Source organism: Grus americana, chromosome 2 (assembly GCF_028858705.1).
Source record: "Grus americana isolate bGruAme1 chromosome 2, bGruAme1.mat, whole genome shotgun sequence".
NCBI lineage: Eukaryota > Metazoa > Chordata > Aves > Gruiformes > Gruidae > Grus > Grus americana.
Window position 1 is genome coordinate 43,565,367 of NC_072853.1, and position 25,300 is coordinate 43,590,666.

At 44.4% G+C, this 25,300-nt stretch overlaps 1 protein-coding gene across 3 annotated transcripts; it reads right to left on the reverse strand.

Moving 5' to 3' along the window:
- Positions 1-1,348: 1,348 nt before the first annotated feature.
- RGS20 (regulator of G protein signaling 20) lies at positions 1,349-24,272 on the reverse strand. 3 transcript variants are annotated; one of them, XM_054816325.1, is made up of 5 exons: positions 23,943-24,272; positions 8,367-8,515; positions 4,225-4,308; positions 3,142-3,376; positions 1,349-1,922 (listed from the first exon to the last, which is right to left on the reverse strand). In XM_054816325.1, exons 2-5 carry the CDS (start codon positions 8,510-8,512, stop codon positions 1,734-1,736), a joined length of 654 nt encoding a protein of 217 aa, XP_054672300.1. In that variant the 5' UTR covers positions 8,513-8,515; positions 23,943-24,272; the 3' UTR covers positions 1,349-1,733. The 3 variants fall into 3 exon arrangements, with proteins under 3 accessions (XP_054672300.1, XP_054672299.1, XP_054672301.1); XM_054816324.1 differs by lacking the exon at positions 23,943-24,272 and adding an exon at positions 22,563-22,976; XM_054816326.1 differs by lacking the exon at positions 23,943-24,272 and adding an exon at positions 20,655-20,724.
- Between the last annotated feature and the right edge of the window lie 1,028 nt (positions 24,273-25,300).

The following is a 25,300-nucleotide window of genomic DNA, read 5'->3' on the forward strand; positions in this document are numbered from 1 at the left end:
TCATCCAGAGGGCAAAAGCACTTTGTTTTGCCGTCTCTCTTAAGCTTTTTGGCTTGCTTTTTTTGTGTCGACATGTTGAATAGTACTTCATTTTTGGAAGGAGATGATTGTAACTGGTCCATAGCTATAGTTGTTAACTTACTGCATATTGGGTCTTCTCCTGTGGTGCTGTGTAATGAAAAAATCTCATCGTTGTTTGTTTAATAACACGAATGCAGTAAGGGGTGAACGTGTCTCCTGCCGAGTGCATTTAGGGAACAATTAAATTGATCTCCTAAATTCTGCCTTGTTATTCCCATTTACTTTTTTCAGAGACAGAAAGTCTCCATTTTGTGCTTTTTCACTAGGCAAGGAGTAGGCTTTAGAAGGGCTACAGTAAATGTCACTGAACTATGCCTGTCTGGCCCTTCCACTCTAGGGGTATTTTTCTTCCTTTGTTCCCCATGTTTCCTTTTCCTGCCTGTATGTGTTGTTTGATTTATTTAAATAAATGTGCAGGAAAAACTACAATTTAATGGAAGCCCACTGTAAACTCCAAAGTTTAATACAGTGGAGTTGTAGTGAATCTTTTCTAAAGATTCACTACAGATTAAATCTTTTTTATTTAAAACAATGAAGTTGTTAGAATAACAGATTACATACAAATGGATTTTGCGGATTCAATTTACTTTTATCCTAGTACTTCCTGTGATTACTGATTTTGAGATATGATCAGAAATCAAGTGTAATGTTCTCAGGATACTGTAAATGAAGTGGTTTATTAGCAGATAGAGCTGTTGCTTTTCTGTTGGACAGTCTGAAATAGTGCTATATCAGAACAGAATAGTTCCAGCTTCCTCCTTTTGTCAGTTAAATGTATGAGTATCTGTAATAGAAACCTTTCAAGATCTGTCAGGTTAACAGCAGAATATATGTACAAAACCAAGACGGTTGATACTGCCATCCTCTCAGGAGCAAGTACTGAAATGTTTTTTTACATCTGCCTACCAAGGGAAGAGAAGAATATGTGAGAATTCTTGTGCTTTATTTCAGAATTTAAATGCCCAGACTCTTTTTCCTCTTAAGTAAATAATTTAACTTTATAAACATCAACAATATGAACTTAAAAATGCTTTCAGCAGACTCTAGTAGTAAAATAACAATTCCTCAGGAAAAGATTTTTTTATAGGCAGCATTATTTCAACCATTAGCTTTCATAAACTTGAGATTGCCATACTGATTTCCATTAGCGCACCGTATATGCATTGAATATGCCAAGACAAGTGGAGTGTACCTGTGCCAGCTACGATTAGTACAATGTGTGAAACCTTTTGTCTAGTGTAACTTGGATGTTGACGGTCCTGTTTTTACTTTGGTCACAGTGTGAATGGGGCAACTGGAAAATTCTAACACTCCACTTAAAATTTAGGTTTTGTTGCTCAGTTGGCATTTGTACCTCAGACATACGTTGTAACAGATTTGCAGCTGAGTTACGTGCTGCATTGAAAAAATACTGCATTTTTTGAACAACAACATTTTCTGTTCATTCTTTTTTGTAAAGTAACACTGAATTTGATCAGAAACTGTAGTTAGCTGATTGTGTCAGAGCCTTGTGCAGGTTTAAATCATTCAGTCTGTGATAAAACTTGCCTGAGTTATTTTCAGGTAAATATTGGATTAATTCTGAATTCCCTGTGGATTGGTGTAGCCCAGAGTTCCATTTGTTTTAAAATAAATATGTTTAAGAAAAAATCTTATGCTTCAATGGATTTTTCAGATAAGGACCGAAGCAAGTCCTTATAAATAGCAGAGTTCATAAACCGTGGGTAGGAGTCTCTGTGCATTAAGGTATAAATTTGAAGCTGTGCGTCATCAAAGGTGTGTTGTGAGGGTTCCAGCATATTTCGGTTAATAACTTCTCTTACTCTGGAGTCCAGACTGACCTGCATATTAAAATAGAAAGTCACATAATTAACGGTGAATAGTACATGTGGGGCTTTTAGGTCTGCTTTATTGGTTTGAAAAAGCAGTCGGGTTTAACCATTTCAGCTGGTATCTTTCAAGAGTGTAAAAACTGCTAAATATACTTAGGCAAAAATGACTGGTTTTAAATTTGGAAATAGTAACCTCTTGAGTATGGATAGAGAAATTTTCTTACTGAGGTGACCTTGCTTTGAACAAGGCTGCCTGCAATCCTGTTATTACTGAAACCTCAGAGACTGGCAGACTATTTCCAGACCAACTCCCTGCTCTGTAGTAGAGAGGATTTTTAAATTTTTGTGACAGTTTGTTTCCTTGGGAGTTAGTGCTGTTGTAAAGAGACTGAATTTGGAGTAAGCAGTATGACGCAGATGAAAACTGTCACCTGGGAAGCTATTGCTTAATCAAATTCCTATGTTAAAAAGCAGGGTGAATTGATGCGAACCACAGGTATGGCTCTATAATGATTCCATACAACGTACAAGTAATGTCATTTTTTTTCTGTAAGGCTCTAGTCTCTGTAGAAAGATGTTAGTATTACTGTGCTAGACTGACCAGAGTTAAACAGCATTTTTATAAGTACTTAAGTATGGTTTGCACCACAAACAATTAAGTTTATGAGTTTTGCAAGGATATTGGAAGGTTTAAAATTCCAGCCTGCTTGGTAGGATTATATTAACATTGAACTGAAGTGTCTTGGGAACTTGACACGCTTGCTAACAGCAAAGTGACAAGTAGCTTTGAAAATTTTCAGGAAGTTGGTGTGTTTGTTCTATGCCATATTTTGTCAGCTGGTCTTTGAGCAGTCTGAGCTTTGCAAATACCACTTTATCTGTGGTTACTGTGCTTTTGGAGAGAAGCGCAAACCCCCTCCTCGTGCAAAGACAAAAGAAACTGATTTGTCCAACAAATAAAATTGAAGTTGAGCAAGGATAAAGCAATCATCTGTATGTGTGCACCTCAAACTAAAGACTTCACATCAGCATGCCAGGGTAGCACAGGAAGAGCTTTGACCTCATCTTGCCTCAACAATGTCTCTGCCTTTTCCCCTAAATCTCTATTTGTTGGCAGTGGAATGTGGGTGGGAAAAAGTTCTCACTGAGTATTATTGTGGGTGTAAACGTGTGTTAGAACTAATTGTGCAAAGTAGCAGCAAAGAATGTATTGGGGAAAGTAATATACCTCTTTTGGAGAAAGGATAGAAATATAATCTTCATAAATTAGTCTTGCTTTTTCTTCAATGACACTTTTGTTGGATTCTTGTTTTAGTTCCTCACAGGCCATCCAGAAAAGCATGTTTTCCTCGCTGAATTCTGTTCGTAGAAATTCACGAAAAGCATTTCTGCCAGCTGGAGTAAGCATCAACTTGTCAAATGATTGAGCCCAGGCATTTACTTCTTCAAGAGTAGGAGCAGGACTTGAGGAGGAAGGAGAGGACGAGAAGAGAGAAATGAATGATTGTTACTCAAGCTGTTTGCAGCTGGCAGGAGGCATCTGCCATCACGATGGAACAAAATCACAAGGTTCATGGGGCTCCAATTCCTCACTGGAACTACCCAAGTGCAAACTCTAGTAAATATATTTCTAAGATGCTTTTTGAAAGTGTGCTTATCAAAACCTCTGAGGCAGATGATTGCCAGCACTTTGATGCAGAAATTGAAGTTTACTGCTCAAAGTAATTGCAACAAAGTCGTCCCTCTGCAACAGCTATGCATTTTTTTCTATACCCAATAGTCCTTGTTGAATCATTGTTAAAAATTAAATGAAAATATGTAGCAAGAAGCAATGATTCAAACCCCATAAAAGGCACCCTCCTGTCTATGATGGTTTTACAGGTTGCTCCTACCTGTTTGAGCAATTCTGAAGAGACAGTTGCCTGACTCTTGGGAGGATCGAGCTCTTTATATTTATTATTTTTGTGAGGCTGAGCACTGCCAGGTAGCTTCATCGCATAGTTGCTGGGTGGGAACAGGATGTATTTAAAAGCTATTTCAGAAAAAAGGGTTCTGTGTTTACAATGCTGGTTTTGATCTGCTGCGTTATTAAAGTGGGGATGTGGTTACATGCCGCATATAAATAAGGTAAAACATTCTAGATCAGACCTTTGATTCCTTAGGAAGTAAGAGACAGATGACTGCAAATTCAGCAGAAGTGACAAATAGATAACAATAGTTATTTGCATATTCCAGGTAATTCACTTTATTTAGTATGGTTTCTTGGGTTTGTTTCATTTTGGCCTGACAGAACACTTGGCAAAAACCATACCTTTCCTCGCAGTTTGGAATACTCTCTGCTTGGAGTTCATGAGATGTTCGTGTTCTCTCTTCATCTTGATTTCTAACAGTAAGACTGCAAGGTAGCAAAAAAAATTTAGTCAACTTTATAAAGGAAGAGGCCGAACGTACACCAGATGCTTTTCCTCCAATATTTAAATAAAAAAATCAGCTAAAAGGACAGAAACTAACAGTAGCCACGTTACCCGTAGTTATACTCTGACATTAATTTTACAGTTGTATAAACCTGGCAAACTGTAATGTAGCTAAACGCTGTTCAATATTGTATCACATAGACTTTCTGTACAGGGATCATAGATTCATAGAGTATCTCGAGTTGGAAGGGACCCATAAGGATTATTGAGTCCAATTCCCATATATATATATATATACACACACACACGTATGCATATATGTATACATGAGTACCCATTCTCACATACCAAATCTGTTCTCCATTGACGCTTATTATACTGTGTATGCTTGATGTAAAGCTTTTACTGAAGTTAGACTTGATGTACTGGTTTTATGTGAGTTAGCTTTCAAGGTTGGTGGTTTTGGTCTTTGGTTTTGTTGTTCTGCCTGGCTGTTTTCTATATCCACAGGGCACGGATGAGGGCCAAGACTCTGGTTTAGAATGGTGATACCACGTTCAAGACAGCCAGAGTTCAGAAGCTGGAGCACAAGTTTTAAGCGAGATAGATGCTTCTGTACGTGTGGTTGAAAGCGTCAGCATCTTTCAGAGTTCAGATGTAGGTATAGCCAGATTGGGTGATAATTGATTGCAACTTTAAGAAAGTGCTAGTATATGCTTCAAAATGTGAGGCCTGGAGCACAAGGAGTAGATATATAATTGCCAAATATCATCTTGAGTATGTCTGACTGGAAATGAGTATTAGTTTGTAGCGTTACAAAAAAAATAAATATTTGCGGCCATCACTAGTGATCACTGAGTGTTTTTCACGTCCCGTGGAAGGGTGGCTGTCAGCTCCTGCTGCTTTCATCACATGTTAGTTTAAATAACTCTAGTTTTTAGAAATTCCTTTTTGGTTGCAGATGATTCTTTTTCATTTGAGAATATACATATTTCTTTTTAGGGAATGGGGATTATGTTCCAGTTCATAGGCTATCGTGGTTTAGAGAGAAATGCATGTGCATACACACACACATACATACATTCATATAATCTGTAAAGCTGCTTAAAATTTGTCAAGAAGAAAATTGCCAGTGAATTACAACCTGTAATTTATATGAAATGAGTCCTTCAGCTGAAGTAAAGCAATACAGTTGTGATAACTTCTAGGAGAATATCGAACTTAATTTCTTCGTTTGTGTCTTACCTTTCTTGAATGCTAATGTTGTAATGGTTTTGTTGCCTTCATCCTTAAGAATCTCGTTTATCTCTAGAAGGCTTTTTGTTAAACCAGTTGATTTTTCTGTCCTTTCTGCCTTCTAAACTCATGGCTGTGTCTTATTTGCAGCCTTACTCTTCACTGGTTATCTCTTTCTCTTGCTTTCTCTAGTGATAGTCCATAACGTGCAGAGACCCGCTTTTCCCTTTGCCAAGGCAGCCCATGCATTGAAGAGGTAGGGGAGCTTTCCTGTTGCTAAGCTGGAGAGCAGCTACTGCAAACACTTTTTTTTTTTTTTCCCCCTGCAACATCTGAACCATACTTTCAAACCAATGAACTATTTCCGTTCACCTTTTCAGAAGAAGAAAGTAGTTAATGTTAGTTTTCTAGTCTTTTGGGGTATATAGGACTCAATCCTTTAACTACATTTTTAATCAGTGATTCTGGCCTTTTTTAATATGGGAAGTGACATACTATGTATTCTTCACACACAGGCAAGAAGTGGTATGCCTATCAGAGTTATTTTTAGCTTGAGGGGAACCAACAGATCCAACAGAAGGGATTACGGTTTTCATAGGGTAATGCATGAAAGGGGAAAATGACAAATAAGAAAGGCTTCCTTGGGAGAACATGCCATTCCTCAGAAAATGCTTTGCAGGTAGGCTCTTTCCCGAGAAATGTACAGGTAAGCAAAAAAGAGATTAGTGCAATACTGCGTCTTCTCAGGATCTGGAAGAGTAGCAGGCTTGAGTTGTGGCTGTAGGAATGAACACAGGCTCCAGGCATCCAGCTGAGAGACTCATTTCACCATTTTTTCATTCTAAATCTACTATTAAGAGTATGCTGAATATTGGATGTTCAGCAACTCAGCTGCATGACTCATGTAGACTGTTATTTTTATTCCTATTCATAATTTTTCTGTTCAAAGTACTTGAGCTATTTTGAGGAAAGGCTCTATGAATAGGGAATAGAAATAGCTTAATTACGGTTTGTTTTGCATTTCTTGCTACTAGAAAACAATTGTTCTCAAAAAAAATCAAATTATTTTAAAGCTAAAACAGGCTGCTCTGTTTTGGAGCTTGTACTGGTTTTCAGATGATTCTGAAATGCAAATAGGAATTTTAAGCATCAGGAAATTTGAGTAATTTCACACACCCTATTGAGTAAATTGCTTTCTTTTGAATTGTTTGAATAGTGAGGTGCACAGAAAATGAGCATCTTGGAGAACATCAGGTAAAATAGCAAAAAAGCACTTTATCAACAATTTGAAAGACAAAATGCAAATTTTATGTACTCTGACTTAGTAGATAAATGTACCTTATTTTTTCCTTTTATGGAAATACGCGTGTTTGTGTAATATGCAGCTCTAGATTGAGCAGCTTGTGATTGCACTGGACAACTGTTCAGATGAACCTGAAATTTGTATGGTAATGCTTTAACACAGACACCATTCTGTGAGGTAGCAAACTCTGATCCTGTACAGGCACAGTACTTAATCTCTCCCTAAACTCTACCTTAGTTTACCTCTAAGCCACTGAAGAGCTTCGTAGGATCAGAGCCAGTTTACTCGACATGTTGCAAAAAAACCCCAAAACAACCAAGCAGCCTTTTGTCCTTACAAAATACTCGCTATTGGCATCAGAGAGGACAGAATTGGGTATCTCGGCTTCTGATGAGCTGAGTACCAATAGCAAAGGAACAATAACCTGCTCTTCCCCTGCTTCTAATGTTGTTCTCCAAAGTATTTGCTACCAGCTGTGGGGGTGGGGAAGATGGAATAGATTCTTAGCCTGGGTTGTAAGGTTATTTATGACTTCTCCCCTTCACCTCAGTGCCAGGTTTCCTTGCTCTGAAGTGTTTATGTGATGGATAGCTTGCTGTCAGTCTTTTGACTGAACTTCTATGGCCGTTTAAGACTTTTTTTTCTTTATTTCAATGCAAGTTCTGGTCTTGCCCATTAATTAACACTTGGCCCCAAATAGGTACAGGACTTTTGAGTATGGGAAGCTTTACTTCAGTTTTGAATGAAATCGCTTGGGATCTGGAGGAGCTGGTAAGAGAGAGAAGGTGAACACATGATTAAGGGATAAAGTGATTCCTTTTCCTCTTTTGCTTTGCTTCTCTGATAAATTTTCCTCCTTAACACCTTGTAATGGGAGTTCTTCTGAATTAACGTTCTGCTTAACTCCTCATCTTCAGCAAATAGCCACAAAGTCTAAAGTCTCTAATCCTAAGGATTAACTTCATATGAGTTGCAGTTGCCATGAGTTGGCAACACTAATTAATGACAACAGCTCCAGTTGCCTTCGAAACAAAAGAACAGTGCTGGGCACCTGGTTATTCATTTTCTGACGCACAAATTCTTCCACTTTCTCCTAACTCCATTTAACACCATCTGTGCTGCTGCTTAAGTCCCAGTCCTAAATCTAAAGCTGTTACTTATTCTGGTATTGCTTTCAGTTTTTACTGGAAGACCTGGTGAAGCTCAAGGCTGAGGAGAACCAGTCCTACACAAAACAGACCTTCTGTTGCACAGTATTGACAACAAAAGCACAACAGAGATATTGTACAGAGACTTTTTAAAAAAAATCTCTTATTTCAATGGCAGGAAAAAAAAGTAAATGAGTAGAAGGTTGTGTCTAGTACAGTTCTCTCAGTCCCTCAGTCTCTCAGATTTGCTGAATTCCCCAGGTGGTTTCTTTGGCTTATGTTGTCCTACAGGCTGGCTATTGCCTCCCTGCCCGCTGTTGTGTTCCCCAGAGGCTGGAATGAGAGGGGTTACCATGAGCAGCTGCAGCAACAGCACCAACAAAAGCAGCAGGCATTGGACCCTCGATTTCCTGCGCTGTGCTGAGCTTGTGCAGCGCCTGGGTTCTCCTGGGTCGTAGACATCTGCCGTTTGCGCATCTCCATCCGCTCTGATCCCATGGGCTGCAAGACAGCAAGAGAAGGGGGAGGGTAAGAAACGTCTCTCTTTTCCTTTTGTTTGCTTTAAAAGTCTTACCAAGAACCGCTGAAGGCCACAGCTCCAGAGGAAGTGAAAAGCTAAATGCTTCCCCCCCCGCCCCAGAAGCTCTTCTGTGTTGAATCCTTTGGAAAATTCATTTTATTTAAGTGCTGTGATGAAAGGCAAAGGGCTAATGAATTCTGCACACGGGTGGGAATACAATGAGAAGAGAGTGGTGATGCAGAGAGCAAAAGGTGGAAGTGAGGGGTCTTGGAGAGCTGCAACTCTGGGCACAGTGGTATACGTAAGCCTAGGAGTTGAAAAAGGTTTCCTGAGGTTTTGACTTCAAGGCCAGCCCTAAAGACAATGAATGGTACAGAATAGAGGTAGCTTAAACCTTTTCTTTTTTTTCTTCTCTTTATCTCTCTGTTTTAGCCAGTGCACAGGCTTAGTGATGCTTGAGTGAGACACCTGAGCTCTCCTGAAAATCTGGCCTTCGGTGAGTATCGGGGATGTCTCAAACCTGCTGGTTGCCCTGTAGCAAACGGGAAAGGCCAGTGCTTATCTGTCCGTTATAGCTCTGACTGCCACAGGTTTTTTAAAGTGTTTTTCTCTCAGGAAGCAATCAAGTGCTTCTGTGAAGATTAGGAATTACTAACGGAGAAAAAACACAACTGAACATTGATAGTCAACGTGCAAGTTTTTGGTCACCTCCCCCAACTGAAGACAGGATGAAAAAATTTTGGTGGAAAAACTTGGGTTTTTTTGCACTGTTCTAGGAAACCTTTTTGGAGCATGGATTCTGCAGATAGTACAGAGAAGTGGTGTTAATGAAATGCCCAGTCCCCTTGAAGTCCCTGTCCCTTTCTGACCTCTCTCTGAGCTTCAAACTTGCTCTACAGCACTTAATAATGCGCCCTCTATTATGCTGAGGGTTGTGCCATACCTAAGTGACAAGTGTCTTGTATAGATGAAATGCCAGCTTGTACAAAGATGAGTACATTTTTCTTCATTTCAATTGTATTTGATTTTTGGATATGTAACTAGTCACCCTCCTGTGTCCTGAGACCCCTTTGTGTGCAGGTTTTTTCAGGTTGCTAAACCTTCTTTTGAGGCCATGACAATTGTAGGGGAATTAAAATCAACTGCTACCAATTTTGATTTCTTTTTTAATTGATAATTGAATACCAGACTTGAAAAATAATCTGATGAGCTGAATAGCAGAGAGTTAAAAATTGCCTTCCTTTCTAAAATGTTCAGCCAGTTTTAGGAAATACTATTGTTGTAACTTGAGGGAGAATGCACAGATGTTGTCATGGACTCAACAGAAGTGTCTGGAGAAGAAAGGACATTATTTTAGCAGAGTGCAGCATTACATTTTGCTGATTTTTTTTTTTTTTTAATGCTGAATTTGTTTCTTACAGAGCTTAATAGTTTTTGGTTTTGTGAGAACCACCCACTCTCCCAAGAGAAAAATGCATGACATGCTGAGCAGAAGATGCACCTGTTTTGCAGGAGGAATAAAATATAAAAACAACAGTACAGATAGAAATGATAACCTATTTTGTAACTCTGTAGACCTGATCTGACAAGCAATGCCTAAATGCCCAGAAATAGAAAACTGGAAAAGAACACAGCTTCCAAAAACCCCACAACCTTTCTTCTCAGAATGTGGAAGAATAAATGTGAAATGTAAAATTGTAGATTCAGAATTCTTTCCTTCAGAGTTTCAGATTCACAGGAATAGAATGAAGCCCTAAGTATTAATTTCCTTCCAGATACCTATACTTTTTCAAATAGAGCATCTTCATATTTCAATTAGAAAGTGATAGCATATAAATCGTTATTGGAATGATAATGTATCTAACAATATTTTGGACAGTAAACACTTATTGATTTGAAAAGTGTAACTTGGATTCAGATATGTGCAGTTTACGTAGCCTAATCCATCCACTCTTACTTGTGAGATGTTTTATGTGGATAGTTCACACATTCATCTCCCTAATCCATATTACCATTGAACTGATGGTGGTGTGAGTAGAAAAGCTGGTTCCTGTTCTTTGCTTTTTTCAAGAAAGGTAAAGGACGGCGGCACTGTGGCTTAATTCAAGAGACCTTTCTGGATCCATTGTTACCATTTCAGGTGGTTCTTTAGAATTGTTCTTTGACATCTTTAATGCAGGGAGGAGTATGTAAGCAGCTGTATGGCAAAAACTGCCCAGCAGCACTGTGGTGGTTTCACTTGCGAATCATACACCTTACTTAGTTTTATGAAGGTTCAGCATTGCATGATTTCTCACACAGTTTACAGAAAATGAAGGATTGAGCAACACAAAAATTTGAGACACTTTCTTTCAGATTAAACGATGCATTTTCATTTTTATTTGGCAGATGTATACTAACTTTCTCATGGAATAAGCAAGTAGATTTTGGTCATTTATGTGATGAAGATTTGTTTTGAAAGATATTTTTAGCAGATAAAGCATGCTTTCATGATAGCAGAGCTGTATTAGAGTAATGGGAAGTAAGAGAAAGATGACTGGAATATATCTGTTGGCTTAAAGACGGCCCAGGTTTTAGAATTACAGAGCCGTTTAGTGATTATCGTGCATGTATGTCCTGTAGCAATTGACAGTCATATTGTACATTCAATAGAGGTTTGGAGTGGATCACAAACTAATTGGGATGTGACTTTCTGCAGTGTATTAGCAGGAATACTGTGGTAAGATACAGGAAGTAATTTACTTCTCTGTGCAAGTACTAGGAGTATCGCATTTGAAGAAAGATAGAGCATCTATCTAAAACTCTAACAAGATGTTTAGAAAGTGTGACTTACACAGAAAAATTGTAGGAGTTTGGGTTGTTATTCTAGAAAGGCGAATTGAGAAGCATATTGATCAGTAAAAGGTTATGATATTCTGTTGTTCTCTGTTTCTTTCAGAGATAAATGAGTTAGCTTGGGCTAAATAAAATCTAGGCTCGATTTTATAGGATAGCAAGGTAGAGAGCTGAGCAGTGGTGCAGGTTATTACAAAGTTGTAGAAACTTCTTTGGCACAGATAGTATTAAGACTCATAAACCAAAAACATATTGGGCTAGTCCAGGTTCAGAGAACAAGCAATGAGTAAGTGATCCATCTCAGCATTGTTTTCCTAACTTTGTTCTTCCCTGCTTGTGTTGGGGTTTTTTTTTTGTTTGTTTGGTTTTTTTTTTTTTTTTTTAAATGCAGCTCTGGCTCTAAACCAAACTCGTCAAGCACATCGTTCTACATACCCTTCTACCTGGACCAACTCCCTTTGGCCACATAAGAATGATTAATCTGCAAGAGAAGTGGATGTCTTACATTAAAAGTCTAGGGTTTTGTGGTTTATCCTCTAACCAGAATTGCAAAATAAAGTTGAAATGTTCATGTTTGCAGCACACTTTGTTGCAAATGTATATCCCAATCATGATTGTACCGAGACCATGCAATGCCAGACATGAGGCCTGAGCACACAGTGAGACATAGGCTCTGCCTAAGGGATATGTCATAATTTCGTATGTATATTGATGGATATATGCTGGCTTTCTAGATTTCTTTGCTTTTTAAAAAAAGATGTAATAATAAAAAAAGGGTAAACCAGGGCAACACAAACCCTGAAATTTTGCAGCTGTGCATGGTGATATAAGATTACCACGAGCTCCCTATCTGCTGCTTTTGCTCTTCCATAAACTGCTCCTTGGCTGGAACAGTGGCAAAGGCACAGACACTGAGTTTGTGCAAGTCATGCAAGGATTCATTTTCAAAGAACAGTACCTTGAAAAGCATTGAGCTTATCCGAGTATGACTGTACACAGGGAAGTATAATGATCTTGGAAGGTGCATGGAAAAAAAGTCATAGAGATGAAGCAAGTTGTCTGAGGTCATGCAGTGAGCTAATGACGGGGCCACTGATGGGACACAAACAGCAACGCCTTATTTTATGTCTGTAGTTGTTTTCCTGCTGCCTCTAGTATATCCAGAATTTCGCTATGAGTGACTGAAGTTCGCCATCACACTTTGCTGCTTCTTGCTGCAGCCACCATAGGTGTGCAATGAGCCTTTCCAGACACCTGCTCAAATTACTGTTTTGAGTTGCGTTGTCTGCAGGAATGGACAGTAGATTTATCAACAACTCCAGTGAATAATATTTGTAGGAATTTACAAAATTCCTTGCTGCTTTACAGTACAACCTGCATTAGCAACAATTTAAACAATCGCCTGACTCGTGCATCTGTGGGAATGGAGGCGGCTGGTTTTTTGCCTTCAGTAGACTTTAGGTGCTCGTGGCAAAAAGGAGAGGGGTTTTTAAAGACCTCTCAATAGGTCTTCTGTTCATATAATGTTATGGTTGTTAATTTGGGACATCAGATGGTTTGACTGGGTCATGCAGTAGGTGTAAAACCAATTAGAAAATCTAGTGTCTGTTCTTTGCATCAGCGATGAGACTAACTATGTATTACTTGAAGAATTATTCACCTGTGGATGCTACTGCTCTAGTACATGCTACCAGTGATTGGTGACCTCTTCAAGTTTATTATCCCACAGTATTAGGCGAAAGGTTTTCAGCTAGCTCTAATCAAAACTAGTAGAAGTGTGACTGCTAATTTTGCAAGAGAGCTTTCCTTATTTTCCAGACTGATATTGTGGATGATCCGGTGGTTTGAATAACGAAAAATGTCAGTCATTAACAGCATTTTAAGCTAATAGCTTACCTTAAAGTTGTTAAAGGGAATGACATAGCTTGGTAATTAGGTTTAGCTAAGTATTTTTCTTTCCCTATCCTAGTTGAGAATACATTCAGCAGACCTACAAGTGGTGGAGTGGGGAAGCAGGATAAGAGGCACATAGAATGATAGAATAGTTTGGGTTGGGAGGGACTTTTAAAGGTCATCTAGGCTGACCTCCCTGCAATGAGCAGGGATGCCTTCAACTACATCAGGTTGCTCAGAGCCCCGTCCAACCTGGCCTTGAACATTTACAGGGATGGGGCATCTACAACCTTTCTGGGCAACCTGTTCCAATGTTTCACTACCCTCATTGTAAAAAATTTCTTCCATATATCTAGTCTGAATATACCCTCTTTTAGTTTAAAACCATTACCCTTTGCCCTGTTTCTACAGGCCCTACTAGAAAGTCTGTCTCCATCTTTCTTACAAGCCCCTTCTAGGTACTGGAAGGCTGCTATAAGGTCTCCCTGGAGCCTTCTCTTCTCCAGGCTGAACCACCACAACTCTCTCCGCCTGTCCTCACAGGAGAGGTGCTCCAGCCCTGTGATCATCTTCATGCCTCCTCTGGACTTGCTCCAATGGCTCCATGTCTTTCTTGTACTGGGGCCCCCAGAGCTGGACACAGTACTCCAGGTGGGGTCTCACAAGAGTGGAGTAGAGGGGCAGGATCATCTCCCTCGACCTGCTGGTCACATCTCTTTTGATGCAGCCCAGGATATGATTGGCTTTCTGGGCTGCAAGTGCACACTGCCACGTCATGTTGAGCTACTCCTCCACCAACACCCTGAAGTCCTTCTCCTCAGGGTTGCTCTCAATCCCTTCATCCTCCAGCCTACATTGATACCAGAGGTTGCCCCAACCCATATGCAGGACCTTGCACTTGGCCTTGTTGAATCTCATGAGGTTCACATGGGCCCATTTCTTGAGCTTGTCCAGGTCATTCTGGATGGCATCTCATCCCTCAGGCAAGTCAACTGCACCACTCAGCTTGGTGTCATCTGAAAACTTGCTGACTGTACACCTGGTTCCACAGTCTATGTTGTTGATGAAGTTATTAGACAGTACTGGTCCCAATACGGACCCCTGAGGGACACCACTCATCACTGATCTCCATCTGAACATTGAGCCGTTGACCACTACCCTCTGGATGTGACCACCTAACCGATTCCTTAACTACTGAACAGTCCACCCATCAAATCCATATCTCTCCAATTTAGAGAGAAGGATGTTGTGGGGGACCGTGTCAACGGCCTTAATTTGGTATGGGTGTTGCTCCCCTGCTAGCTGCTATGTTTCATAAGTGGCATAAAAGGTGACTTAAACTTGTCCGAATGACCTGACTGTGCTGCTTAAATAATGATCTCTGTGTATGATGTTGCAGAGAAATGCATGTACAGAGCTGGGCAGGTGAAACATCAGTTGTAGCAATCAGTTGGAAGAAGACGTTGGAGCTCGAGGAGCCCTGGGAGCTGAAGTGTATATGAAAGTAAGTGCAGTCAAGGGTGAGGGACAGTTCAGAGCTGCTATTTGGCTGTAGAACAAGAAGATGCATTCTTGAGGAAAACAAGGTGTACTAACATCCTCCCAGACCTGACACTGGCGGGTAGATCACTGCTCTGACAGGAAACTGGTTTTTAGTCAATATGGCATTGAAGTGGGAAAGAACCTGCAACTGAACTGGACAGATTTCTCCTCATAGAGAAATTTTTGTAATGCAGTTAGAAAAAAATGGATAAACTAGGTGCATTTTCTGTAAACATCAGTGCAAATGTTCTTCCATCAGCCAAAATATTCTGTACCAGGTGTGCACTTTGAAAATGGCAATTGGTAAATACGGCTTGTTGTCACACCAGTCTCCCAGGACAATCACTTATTTCATCAGCTGACACTGAAATAAAAACAAGATGGAGATGCTGTTCCTAAGGCTTTCAGTTTGCATGGCATGCAGTCAGTATCTGGTTTTAAATGGATTTGTTACTGGCCAGCGTCAAGTATTTTCTCTTTTGTTTCCCTGGGCAATCAAATATAAGTATGCCTATCAGCAAAGAGGATGTTTTCTTTAGAACACCAAAATCCTGGTGTGATGAGAGAAAATCCCATCCTACTTTTTAAAACATTCAATTTTAAAATATTAATGCTGATTACACATAGTACAAGTCAAATTTTCAACTGCTGAAAAACTACATCACGATGGCCAGTGAAGACAAGGGGGTCTATACCAGCTGAGGATCTGATCTGGTACTTGTATTTATGCTGCAAAGAAAAGTGACTTCATATCTTGGGCTGGACTTAATACCAGGTGGTGCTAAGCGGAGGTGTTATGAATTGTCTGAAATGCCTTTCTTCAAAATTGCTATGAATGTTTTGTTTAAAAATCCTCCTTCTGCTTCCTGAATGCATTTACACAGATGGTTACAAACAAGGAGAGTTTTCCCTTATCACTGAAAGTGACTTTTTCCATCTTACGCGTTCACCCTCTGCATTCTCTTAGTATCTGTATGCATAAACAATTGTTCTCTATTTCTACTCCGATTGAATAGTTTTGTATTTATTCTTTGAGAGAACTCTTACTGTTTTGACTATAAAGTAAATTTAGAGATGGATTTTTATATTTTTTCCAACGTAGTTTATGTATGTTTAGATTTTTAGATATATTTCTTTAGATAAAGATTCAGACCTATGAGATGCTGTTCTCATTGAGGTCCTTGCAAGTTGAGGAAGATCAACATCTCGCAGGTTCAAGCTCAAATTACTGCTCTGGTTTTGTTTGGGGTTTTTTTTTTTTTAGTCACTTGGGTAGTCATACTGAGCTCTAGTGCTTTCCCTCTTTAAGATTGAGGCAAGGTTATATTGCATCTTCAAGGTAAGAGAGGAAGGTCCAAGAGGAGAACTTACCTCTGAGCCCCAGTGGAGAAATTCAACTACCTAGTTTGTGACAGGTTTATCCCCTAATACACCTGGATTTCAAAAACATTGGATGCTCCCTGGTCTCTTGTTCTTGTTTAATTCCTCATTACCTTCAACTTCCTTACTAGGTTTCTGTACTACAGGAGAGATCCATACTATAAAATTTGGCTTGCTGAGGAACAATAAGCCAATCAAAAATTGCTTTTCTTCCTCCAGATTATCTCCCTCATGAAACGGAAATTTCACTGCCCTACACTCCCTGTGCAGTGAGCATTCTTTCTCAGACTTCTAGACCTCTCAGAAGGTGCTATGAGAAAGAACAAATGGTGTGAAAACCCTCTGTGCTGGATGCTCTCCGCACTTGAGAACTGGTGTCTGCCTTCTCTGTCCCCACCATCTGGAGCAGATACATGCCTTGTTTGAAAACAGGTTGGAGAAGACAACGAGGGATTTAAAAACTGGAGATGGACCGCTATCTCGTACATGTTTTGCAAGGAAGCCAAAAATACTTTCAGACTACTGAAGGAATGAGGTGAGATACCTTTAACCAAAGAACTTTAACTTCTACCATCTCCAGCATTGCTTAACCCCAGCCTTGGTACAGTTTTAGCCAATTGCTGGATATAACATGAAATGTATCTCTATGTCCAGTTATCTCAGTTTGCCCGAAGTAATGACAGCACTGTCAGAGGCACCTACGTCTGTTTGCTGAGGGCTTGGGTAGCCATAATTTAACAGAAAAAAATATGACTTTCTGGTTCATATGGATAGAGAAGGACTAAAAGATGCTATTCTGCTGGTTCTTGGATAGTCAATGGGATCTGATTTTGCTAATATTGAGTCACTATGGGGAATCAAATCTTTGAACAGGACAGTCAGTCAACGTCCAGATGGCAACAGGAGTTTCTATTGCAAAGGTCCTTGTGGTGGTGGTGGTGGCTGGACCAGATCAGACTCCCTGAGCTGTGCTTTGCTGCGCAGTTCTTGTATCCAGCTGGCCTGTGCTCCTCGGGACCACTGCAGCACGTGCATGACCCATCCCTAGTGATTATCTTGAGCTACATACAAAACATCTCCTGACTACCTAAACTGTGTGCAAAAGACTCCCCTACATGATCATTCCTGTGTCTGCAGGAAGTTTCTCCTGACTACTTACAAGTGACTGGCGACTTGGAAGTTTCCTGTGACTACCTGCAATCTATGTAGAGGTGGATCAACTTTGCAGACCAGGAGTCTCTGGCAGGGCCAGATTCTCTGCTCTGGATGTTGATCAGCACATTGAAACACACAGGGACTGGTCTGGGTGCAGCAGAACCTGCCCGAAGGAACCCACAGAACTGTCCAAATCCCGCATGGAGAGCACTAATTAGTCAAATACTTAATTGAGAAAGGGGAGTAGGAGTTGAGTTGATCAGCTTGTCTCTGGTTGGTTCACTGTTTCAAGTCAATCTAATGTTGCATCTCTGCAGATGCGTAGGTGCGGAGTTTCTGGATCTCCCAGGGAGAGAGTGGTCCTTCTCTATATAATGGTATCAACAAATTTAGTCCTTTATAAAAATGTCCCTAAAAAGCAATGAACCAAAAATAGAGAAAAAATAATGGCACATGTTCTTGTTTCTTACCCAGCTAGACAGCATCCGTGATTCATATAAAAAGTACACACTCGTATTACTGAATGCTCATAAGTAATTAAAAAAAAAAAAAAGTCCAGGCATTTAAGCAAGCATCTGGAAAGCTACTTTTGACAATAATGGGAAAACTACTGTATGCCTTAAGAGTAACGTTGAGGTACTGACATAAGTACGTCTGTCCTACCTTTTCCATTCCAAGGCATGCCTAGCTGACATTCAGATTATGAAGCATTTCTGTATGTAACCGTATGAACGCAAAGGAGCGTGAAGGTCAGGAATGAAAATTATTTGCCTGGTTAAAAGCACCTCAGGTGATATTTGGCTATATTTAAAATCTAAGCCACAAATGTCAAATTTAAAAACAAAACAAAACCCCAACCAAATTTTAAAAAAACTCCACAGCCTAAACACAAGAATGCATAGAAAAGATTGTAGACAAAGCTTTTATACTTTTATCCTCATTTTATGATAAAGCACGATGGCATTTTCTCAGCTCAAAGTGCAAAGATTCTATTACTTAAACATAATTTCTTAAAGATAACCTGTACTCTTGTACATGTTACAATTAGGCAGGTGCGCAAGCCTTAACTTCTGCTCAGGTCTGATTTGCACGGCCACGGCACGAAGCTTTCACAGTAACCACACGGCCTGGGAAGCCCCGTGCTGTAACGCTAGCTGACAGCCAGTTGGAGTGAGTGCACAGATGTGGATCATCACAGTCCAGTTATTTTTCAGTAAATACTTCATGCCTGATCCAAACTCTGTTATAACAACGGAAACCATCTAGTGGTTTCGGCGAGCTTTAGGCGAGGTTACCTAACTCTCACGGTTGCTGCTCTCCCTTTGGACCCCCCCCCATAATGATAACCAGTGAGTTGGAAGAAAGAGATTCTGTCCTTGTCTACTAATGTCATAAAAGGCTTGCTACTGGGGTCAAGCTCAAAGGCAATCTCTGAATCTGCATTTTTATTAATTTAGAAATGCTTGGGGCTGCAATGTACTCCCACTGAAGCCTGTGGCAGTTTATTGTCAACTGAAACATGAACAGGAAGGTTGATGCTTGTGCTTCTTCCTCTTCATTGACAAATTTGACACGCAGGCTTTCTGCATCAAGCAGTGTACTATTTTAGATAGAGAAGAATTAAAATATATGTTAATGAACTCACCCACACATATGCACATGCTTTAGGCACAGTTATTGGATTGCCCACTTAGTGAGTTAAGAGCAAGAGCTCTTTGGAATTTTTTTTTGTATAAGTGGAAATTTGGCATTTTGTAATGTGGTAACTGAAATGGTTGAGAGTTTACAAATGCAAGACGGAGGTTAGCACAGAGGAGACTGGCAGCCACGCTGAATAAAGCAGCTTCTTATGGCACTGCTGTGCCCGAGTCTGTCAGAGGCTTAAGTGGATAAAATTTTAAGAGAAAGCAGTATCCTTCTATGAGTTTAAATAACAATTCTGGGATGCTTTTATGTAAAAAGTCCAGAAATTGAGTACCTTTACCTGTTTAATTTATTTTTCCAGTGGAGCAGCAGCTCAGAGGAGCTGGGTTCATCTATTCAGATTAAAGCGTTGCTGTACGTTTCAAAAGGAATGGCTGAAAATGTATCACACCCACATAGTAATCGGTAATGGTGCCTTGATCATGTCACCTCTAACTGAGGTCTTTTCCTACCAAGGGCTTAGATGTCTTCTGCTCCTTTTTCTTTGCTATTTCAGTGCTGCACATTTGGCCACCAGATCAGCCCACTGTCTGCAAAAAACTTCCTGCACTAAAGTATTTTTCTGAGTAAAATCCGAGTTTCTTGTTAAGAAACATAGTTACTTGGGGTTTTGGTGGGATTTTTTTTTTTTTTAGAGGGATGCCCTGTATCTCCTCAGGTAGTACTGTAAAGTATTTCTTTACTTTGGATTTTTATCACAAGAGACTTCACTGAAAATGTTACTCTAACGTGCAATTAGCAGGGTCACTCTCTGTCATTATTTCTCCTGTAATATGGGAAAGACATGAGAGAATTTTTTACCAGTTGCACAGAAAAAGCAACAAATGCAACCTGTCGCTCTGGTCCAGCTGTTTCTGTGGGTTCTATGACAGGGAAGCAGTACAAGTGCAAGTATGGATTTAACTTCATCCCATGCTGAGTCCCCTCACAAACCAGGTCATTGCAAACCACAATTAAGTTAAATCAGTGTCGAGTCCTCCTCCTCTGCACAGCAGACTGTCGGCATCCCTTGCCTTGTCTTCTGTGGCAGTTGGAGTCAGCCTCAGTGGATGTTTGTCAGTTCACACTGGCTGATCAGCTGTCTCAGAAGCAAAACCAAACCAAATAGACCCCAGGCTTCTCCAGTGTTGGGAGTTCTACCACTGCTTCAGCCCTGCTTTAGCTGGCTTTAAGGTCAGAGGAAGTATTTGCTTCTAGTTATTTTTATGCATCTCGCTTTAAAAAAAAAAAAAATTCATTCAGCCTAATATTTTACAAACTTCTTTACTATGCAAACAGTGAAACCGGTGCATGCAGCAGATTGCTCTGCTCACTCCCATCATCTCCTACTGAGCGCTTGGTTGCATCGTGCTTAATTCTGAATGGTCTCCAGAAAGCCCATTTTACTGTACTATGAAGTGACTCATATCACACAGAAGCTCTGACAACTAGCACTGGGTATTGGAGTCACATGGCGCTGTATTAGCGGGTGACTCATTTCATATTGTACTCGGTGCTGAGATCTGACTCATATCGAACTGTGCGAGGAGCTGACTGACATTGTACTGGTCTGAAAGCTGGTTTGAATCGGGATGACTCACCCCGGAGTGCATTAAATAGTGATTCACGTACCGTTTCCTATTGATTCCGATTGTCGCGATTCACTTCAGATTGTACTACGCTGGCATCTGGCCGCGCTGGCAGGGTAGGCACCGTGGTAGCTGCCCTCTGCCTTGCGAGCTCGGCTGCAGCGCCAAGTGGAGCAGCGTCAGCCAGGAGGAGCAGTACCGAAGGCAGCATAAAGCTGAAGTGAAGTCAGAATTTGACTTAGCACACTGTCATTTTGGTCATGACGCTCTCTGGACTTCTTTCCTTCACCTGACAATGACAAATTTTGAAACGTGCCTATAAGCAGAAAGTTAGGAGTCATGAACCTCTAGCTAAGAATACTCTTGCTTCTGAGTGCTATGAGGTCGCTGCAGTATTTCTGAGACCTGCTGCCTCCTTGTGATAGCTTTTCGTAGTGACAGAAGGAAGGGTTAAGTGACTCAGTACTGGCAGTTGCCTACACTTCAGGTTCACCAACTTGTGACCTGGGCTCTGAAAGACACACAAAGCTTATACTCAGAAAACTCCTTCCTGGTACGGTAAGCTTTTTCACTCTGAAAAATGCACACTGTTCTTTCCAAGGAAGAAAAAGGTGTGTAACAGCCGAGGCGATGCTCCGTGATTAACTATTTGGGACCCAGAGTAAAGATATCAAATTAAGTATTGATGGGAGGGGTAGATAAGAACATAAAGGGGAAATAAAGTAACTGTTCCCTCAGAGCATTTTATAAAACACAGTGCTAGTTTACATTCAGTTGGCTTGAACATGCTCTTAGTTTAGAAAGACGCTCCTAGTTTTAACACAATGCTCATAATTTTAACCTGACCACAACCAGGACTCTCCTAGCTGATAGTGATTTCCACGCTTCGTTTAGTTGAACTAGTGGTTACTGGGTTTTGGTCCCGTAGCATAGCAGTGGTGTAACCAGCACCACGGTACATAGCTCCTGATGCTGATGTTCTGTTTGTGCAACGGGCACAGAAGTACAAGGAGATTCCTCACCATTACGTCATACTGATGGCACTGCATGAAAAGTTTCGATCTTACATCTTTCAACAGCAAAAATGACATAATGGAACGGTTGCATGAAGTAAATTACATCAGTATTAAATTACTGTAATTCTTACGGGCATATACAAGAATAATCTTATTTCACTTTCTGTAGTTGTGTCCAATTTTCATTACCTGCTTTTTCTTACCTACTGACCCATAACTAACGACAGAGCTCAGGAAGAGCCCCTTCTCTCACCCAAGAACGCGTGATGTGGCAGGCTGATACTGGCAGAGTCTATATGGGAACGTTCGCTTGTTGCTACTCATCTCTAACTTTGCAGGGGAGCCGAGGGCCCCGAGAACGGACGTGCCGCGGGACTCCCTTCACGAAGGGGCGGGGGGTGATGGATGCTGCCTTATCTTCATCCTCACTCGTGAAAAGAGGAGGAAGGGCTCCTGGGGACACGGCGGGAGCCGAGCCGAGGTGTTGTTACCTCCGCTGGGGCGAGGGAGGCGGCGCCGAGCGGGGCAGCGGTGGGGCCGACCCCGCGGGGAGGGGTCGCTGCCCCCGCTCCGGGGCCGGGGCCATCCCGGTGCTACCCGGGGACCCGGTGGGAGCGGCTCCGGGAGCCCGTGGGGAGGGACGGGGCGGTGCGGACCCCAGCGCGGGGTGCTCCCGGCTGGCGGCTCCCGACTCTCCGAGGGACGGGGGTAGCGCCTTTTGCGCCGGGTCCCTCCGGTTTCTCCCGGGGAGGGCGGACGCGGCTTCTCGCCCGCCCCTACCGCGGGGGCCGCCGCTGGCAGCGCCGCCCGTCCCGTCCCGTGCCGCTGCACCCGGGGCGGCCTCGGTTGCGGCGCGGGGGTCGCGGCCGCCGGCGACGAACCCGCGCGGGGCCGTGGGGCCCGGCGGCTGCCAGACGGGACCGAGTGGTACTTACGGTGCCGGCGGCGGGGCCCCGCCGGGAGTCCTCGCCCGCTTCCTCTCCGGTAGCGGCGGGCTGGGCGCCCGGGGACGACGGCTCGCCAGCCCCGCGCATGCGCCCGGCTCTCGCGGGCTCGTCTCACGGTACCGGCCGCGGACGCGGGTGGGCTTCGCTCGCCGTGGCCGGAGCCGGGGAGAGCGAGGCCAGCAGCCCGCGCCCCGCGCCCCGGCCCCGGCACGACGAGGCGGGCTGCCGCCGGGACGCCCCGGCGAGGCGAGCACCGGGGCCGCGCTGCAGCTCAGGGGCGGTTTACAACGGGAGCAGCCGCCGCAGCGCCCGCACCGCGGCGGCGGGCTGGGGAGGGCGCGGGGGGAGCCATGGGGCCGGCGCCGGGGGGAGAAATGCCGGAGAAACCGGCGTGAGAGTGTGCGTGTGTGAGTGAGTGAGTGTGCGTGTGTGTGCGCTCAGGGGAGGGGATGGGAAGGGCTTGAAGAGGCGGCGATGCTGCCGCGGGGCTCGGTACTGGTGCTTTAATGTTCATAGATGCCTTAAATGAGAGCCGTGCTTATAAACCCGGGATTGGAGCACGCTTGCATTTTAAGTAACTGCAGGGATACATCTTCCCTCCCCGCCCCCCAGCCGCCGCCTGTCTTCCAGAGGCGCACAGCTCGCCGCCGCCGGGCTCTCTCGGTCTAGTTCTCCCGTTTCAGCGGGGCACGATGTTACCGGCTGCGGCAGCCGGGGAAGGCGTGTGCAGGACGGCGGGCAGGAGCCGCCGGGCTCGGCGCTCACCCCGCTCCTCCGGGGCGGCCCTCTCAGCAACGCCCTTACCAACACCGCCACGTTTCGGGGACTCTCTCACCGATAAGGTCCCGCCACCGCGGCCCCCCGGGCAGTCCCAAACGCCGTCTGCCGGGAGCGCGCAGCGCGCCCGTCGGCGGGACAAGGGTTAACGGGACGGCTGCAGCTGGCTGGTGTCACCGCCGTCCCCGGGCAGAGCGACACGGTCTTCCCGTGAAATCGAGACTGATCCGGTGCATGAACGCCCTGTGCGTTCCCGGTTCCCGGAGCTGGGCTCCCGGTTCCCGGGAGACCTGGCGGGCAGCCCTGCCGTCGAGGCTGCTCCCTTCTCGCCTGAGCACCGGGTGCGGAACCCGGCGGCCGCAGGAGCCGCCTTGCCGGAGCCAGCGGACCCGGGGAGCGATGAAGATGGCAGATGGGGAGCGGCGGGCTTTGCCTGTGGAGCCCGGGGCTCTCAGCCCGGGGAGCTCAGCTAACGCACCCGAGACTCCCACGCCGGTGCCGGCTGGGGGACGTGGGCGGACAGCGGCTTCCCCGGTGCGGGGAGGAGGAGGAGGAGGAAGGGGCGGACGCGGCCCCACGAGCGGTACTCACAGCGCCGGGCGGCTCGGGGGCAGCGTGGGGCTGCGGCGGCGCGGCTCCGTGACACGCCGGGCATCTCCGGCGCTCCGCGAGGAGGCGGCTGGGCGGCGGCGGCGCCGGGGCCGGGGCGGGGGCCGGCGGCGGCGGCTCAGCCCAGCGGCCCCGCAGCAGGGCGGCCAGAGGGCAGCGGGCGGCCGCCCCGCTCCCGGCCAGCAGCGCCGCCAAACCCACGGGGCCGAAGCGAGCCCCCGGGGCGTCTCGACGGGGCGCCGAGACGAAGTGCGGGCAGAGCCGGCGGACGGGGAGCTGCGGCCGCAGGAAGGGGCTGGAGAGCAGAGCTGACAGCGGGGCGAGGGGCCTGGCAGGCCTCGGAGGCTGCGGCGTGCGGGGGAGGTGTGGAAGCGGGGGGACGGGGCGGGGAGAGAGAGAGAGAGAAAACACAAAATAAGCATTACCGGGTGGGCAGGCGGGCGCCCTGCACAGCCCAGCCCCGAGCGGAGCCCCTACACCGCGGTGCTAATCCGTGGGGTGGCAGACTTGAACACCCACCGGTCAGTCCCTGGGTGCTCGGGGCTGCCCATTCAGCCCTCCCGCGGGCACGCTCTGTGTTTTTAACTTTTCTAAGCCGTCCCTTTAGGTGCGGTGTGGACGAGACTTCTCGTACCGAGCCAGTGCCCCTTGGGGTTTAGGGCTGGCCATAGTGCCAGAGGAGCACGGGGAGGAGGTTGACCAGTTACAACCTACACGCAAAGAGCACCCCCCCAAAAAAAACCAACCCTACCCAAAAAGCCAACCACAGTCGGCGGGAGGAGCTGCGGCAGCGGGCGGCCCCTCGGGAGCGGAGCGGAGCGCAGCCCCCCGCCCGCCCCAGACGCCGCCCGGCCCTGTCCAGGGTACTGAAACTGCCCCGCCGCCTCCGGCCCCGCTGGCGGCTCGGGGGTGGCCGGGCAGCTCGGCGAGCCCCCTCCAGTCTCCAAGCGGCAGGGCAGTATGGTCTTCCCCCTTCCTTGTTGAATGTCATGGTCCTGGAGAGAGGAAGCCACCCTACTGGAGCGTGAGCCTGGAATAGGAACAGACAGAAATCACTGCCATTTGGGCTCTGCCTCCCTTTTCTCTAGCGGTGATTTCTGCCTGTTCCTGTTCAGGGCTCTGTTTTTTCATCAAGACCCAGCCATTCCCAAAACATCGTCCCCATTTCTGGCCTACAACCAATCTCTTGACACCAAAGAGACAGAGAGGAACCGAAGTCTGCACAGTGTGAAGAAAGCCCTTCCCACAGTGATGGCGCCGCCCTTGAAGGCCAAAGCCATTGCTACAGCAAGGGGAGAAGACAGCTGTGGTGCTGTTGGTGCCAGGAGAAGGTGCCCAGT

Bases quoted from the DNA above. Each gene is read 5' to 3' on its own strand.
- RGS20 (XM_054816324.1), bottom strand. From the start codon at position 22,661: ATGCGCGGGGCTGGCGAGCCGTCGTCCCCGGGCGCCCAGCCCGCCGCT. The intron at 4,309-8,366 runs GTAACCCCTCTC...GCTACCTTGCAG, and splicing joins TGTTGCTGCAGCTGCTCATG to TCTTACTGTTAGAAATCAAG. The intron at 1,923-3,141 runs GTATATTACTTT...TTTAATATGCAG, and splicing joins CTATCCTTTCTCCAAAAGAG to GTCAGTCTGGACTCCAGAGT.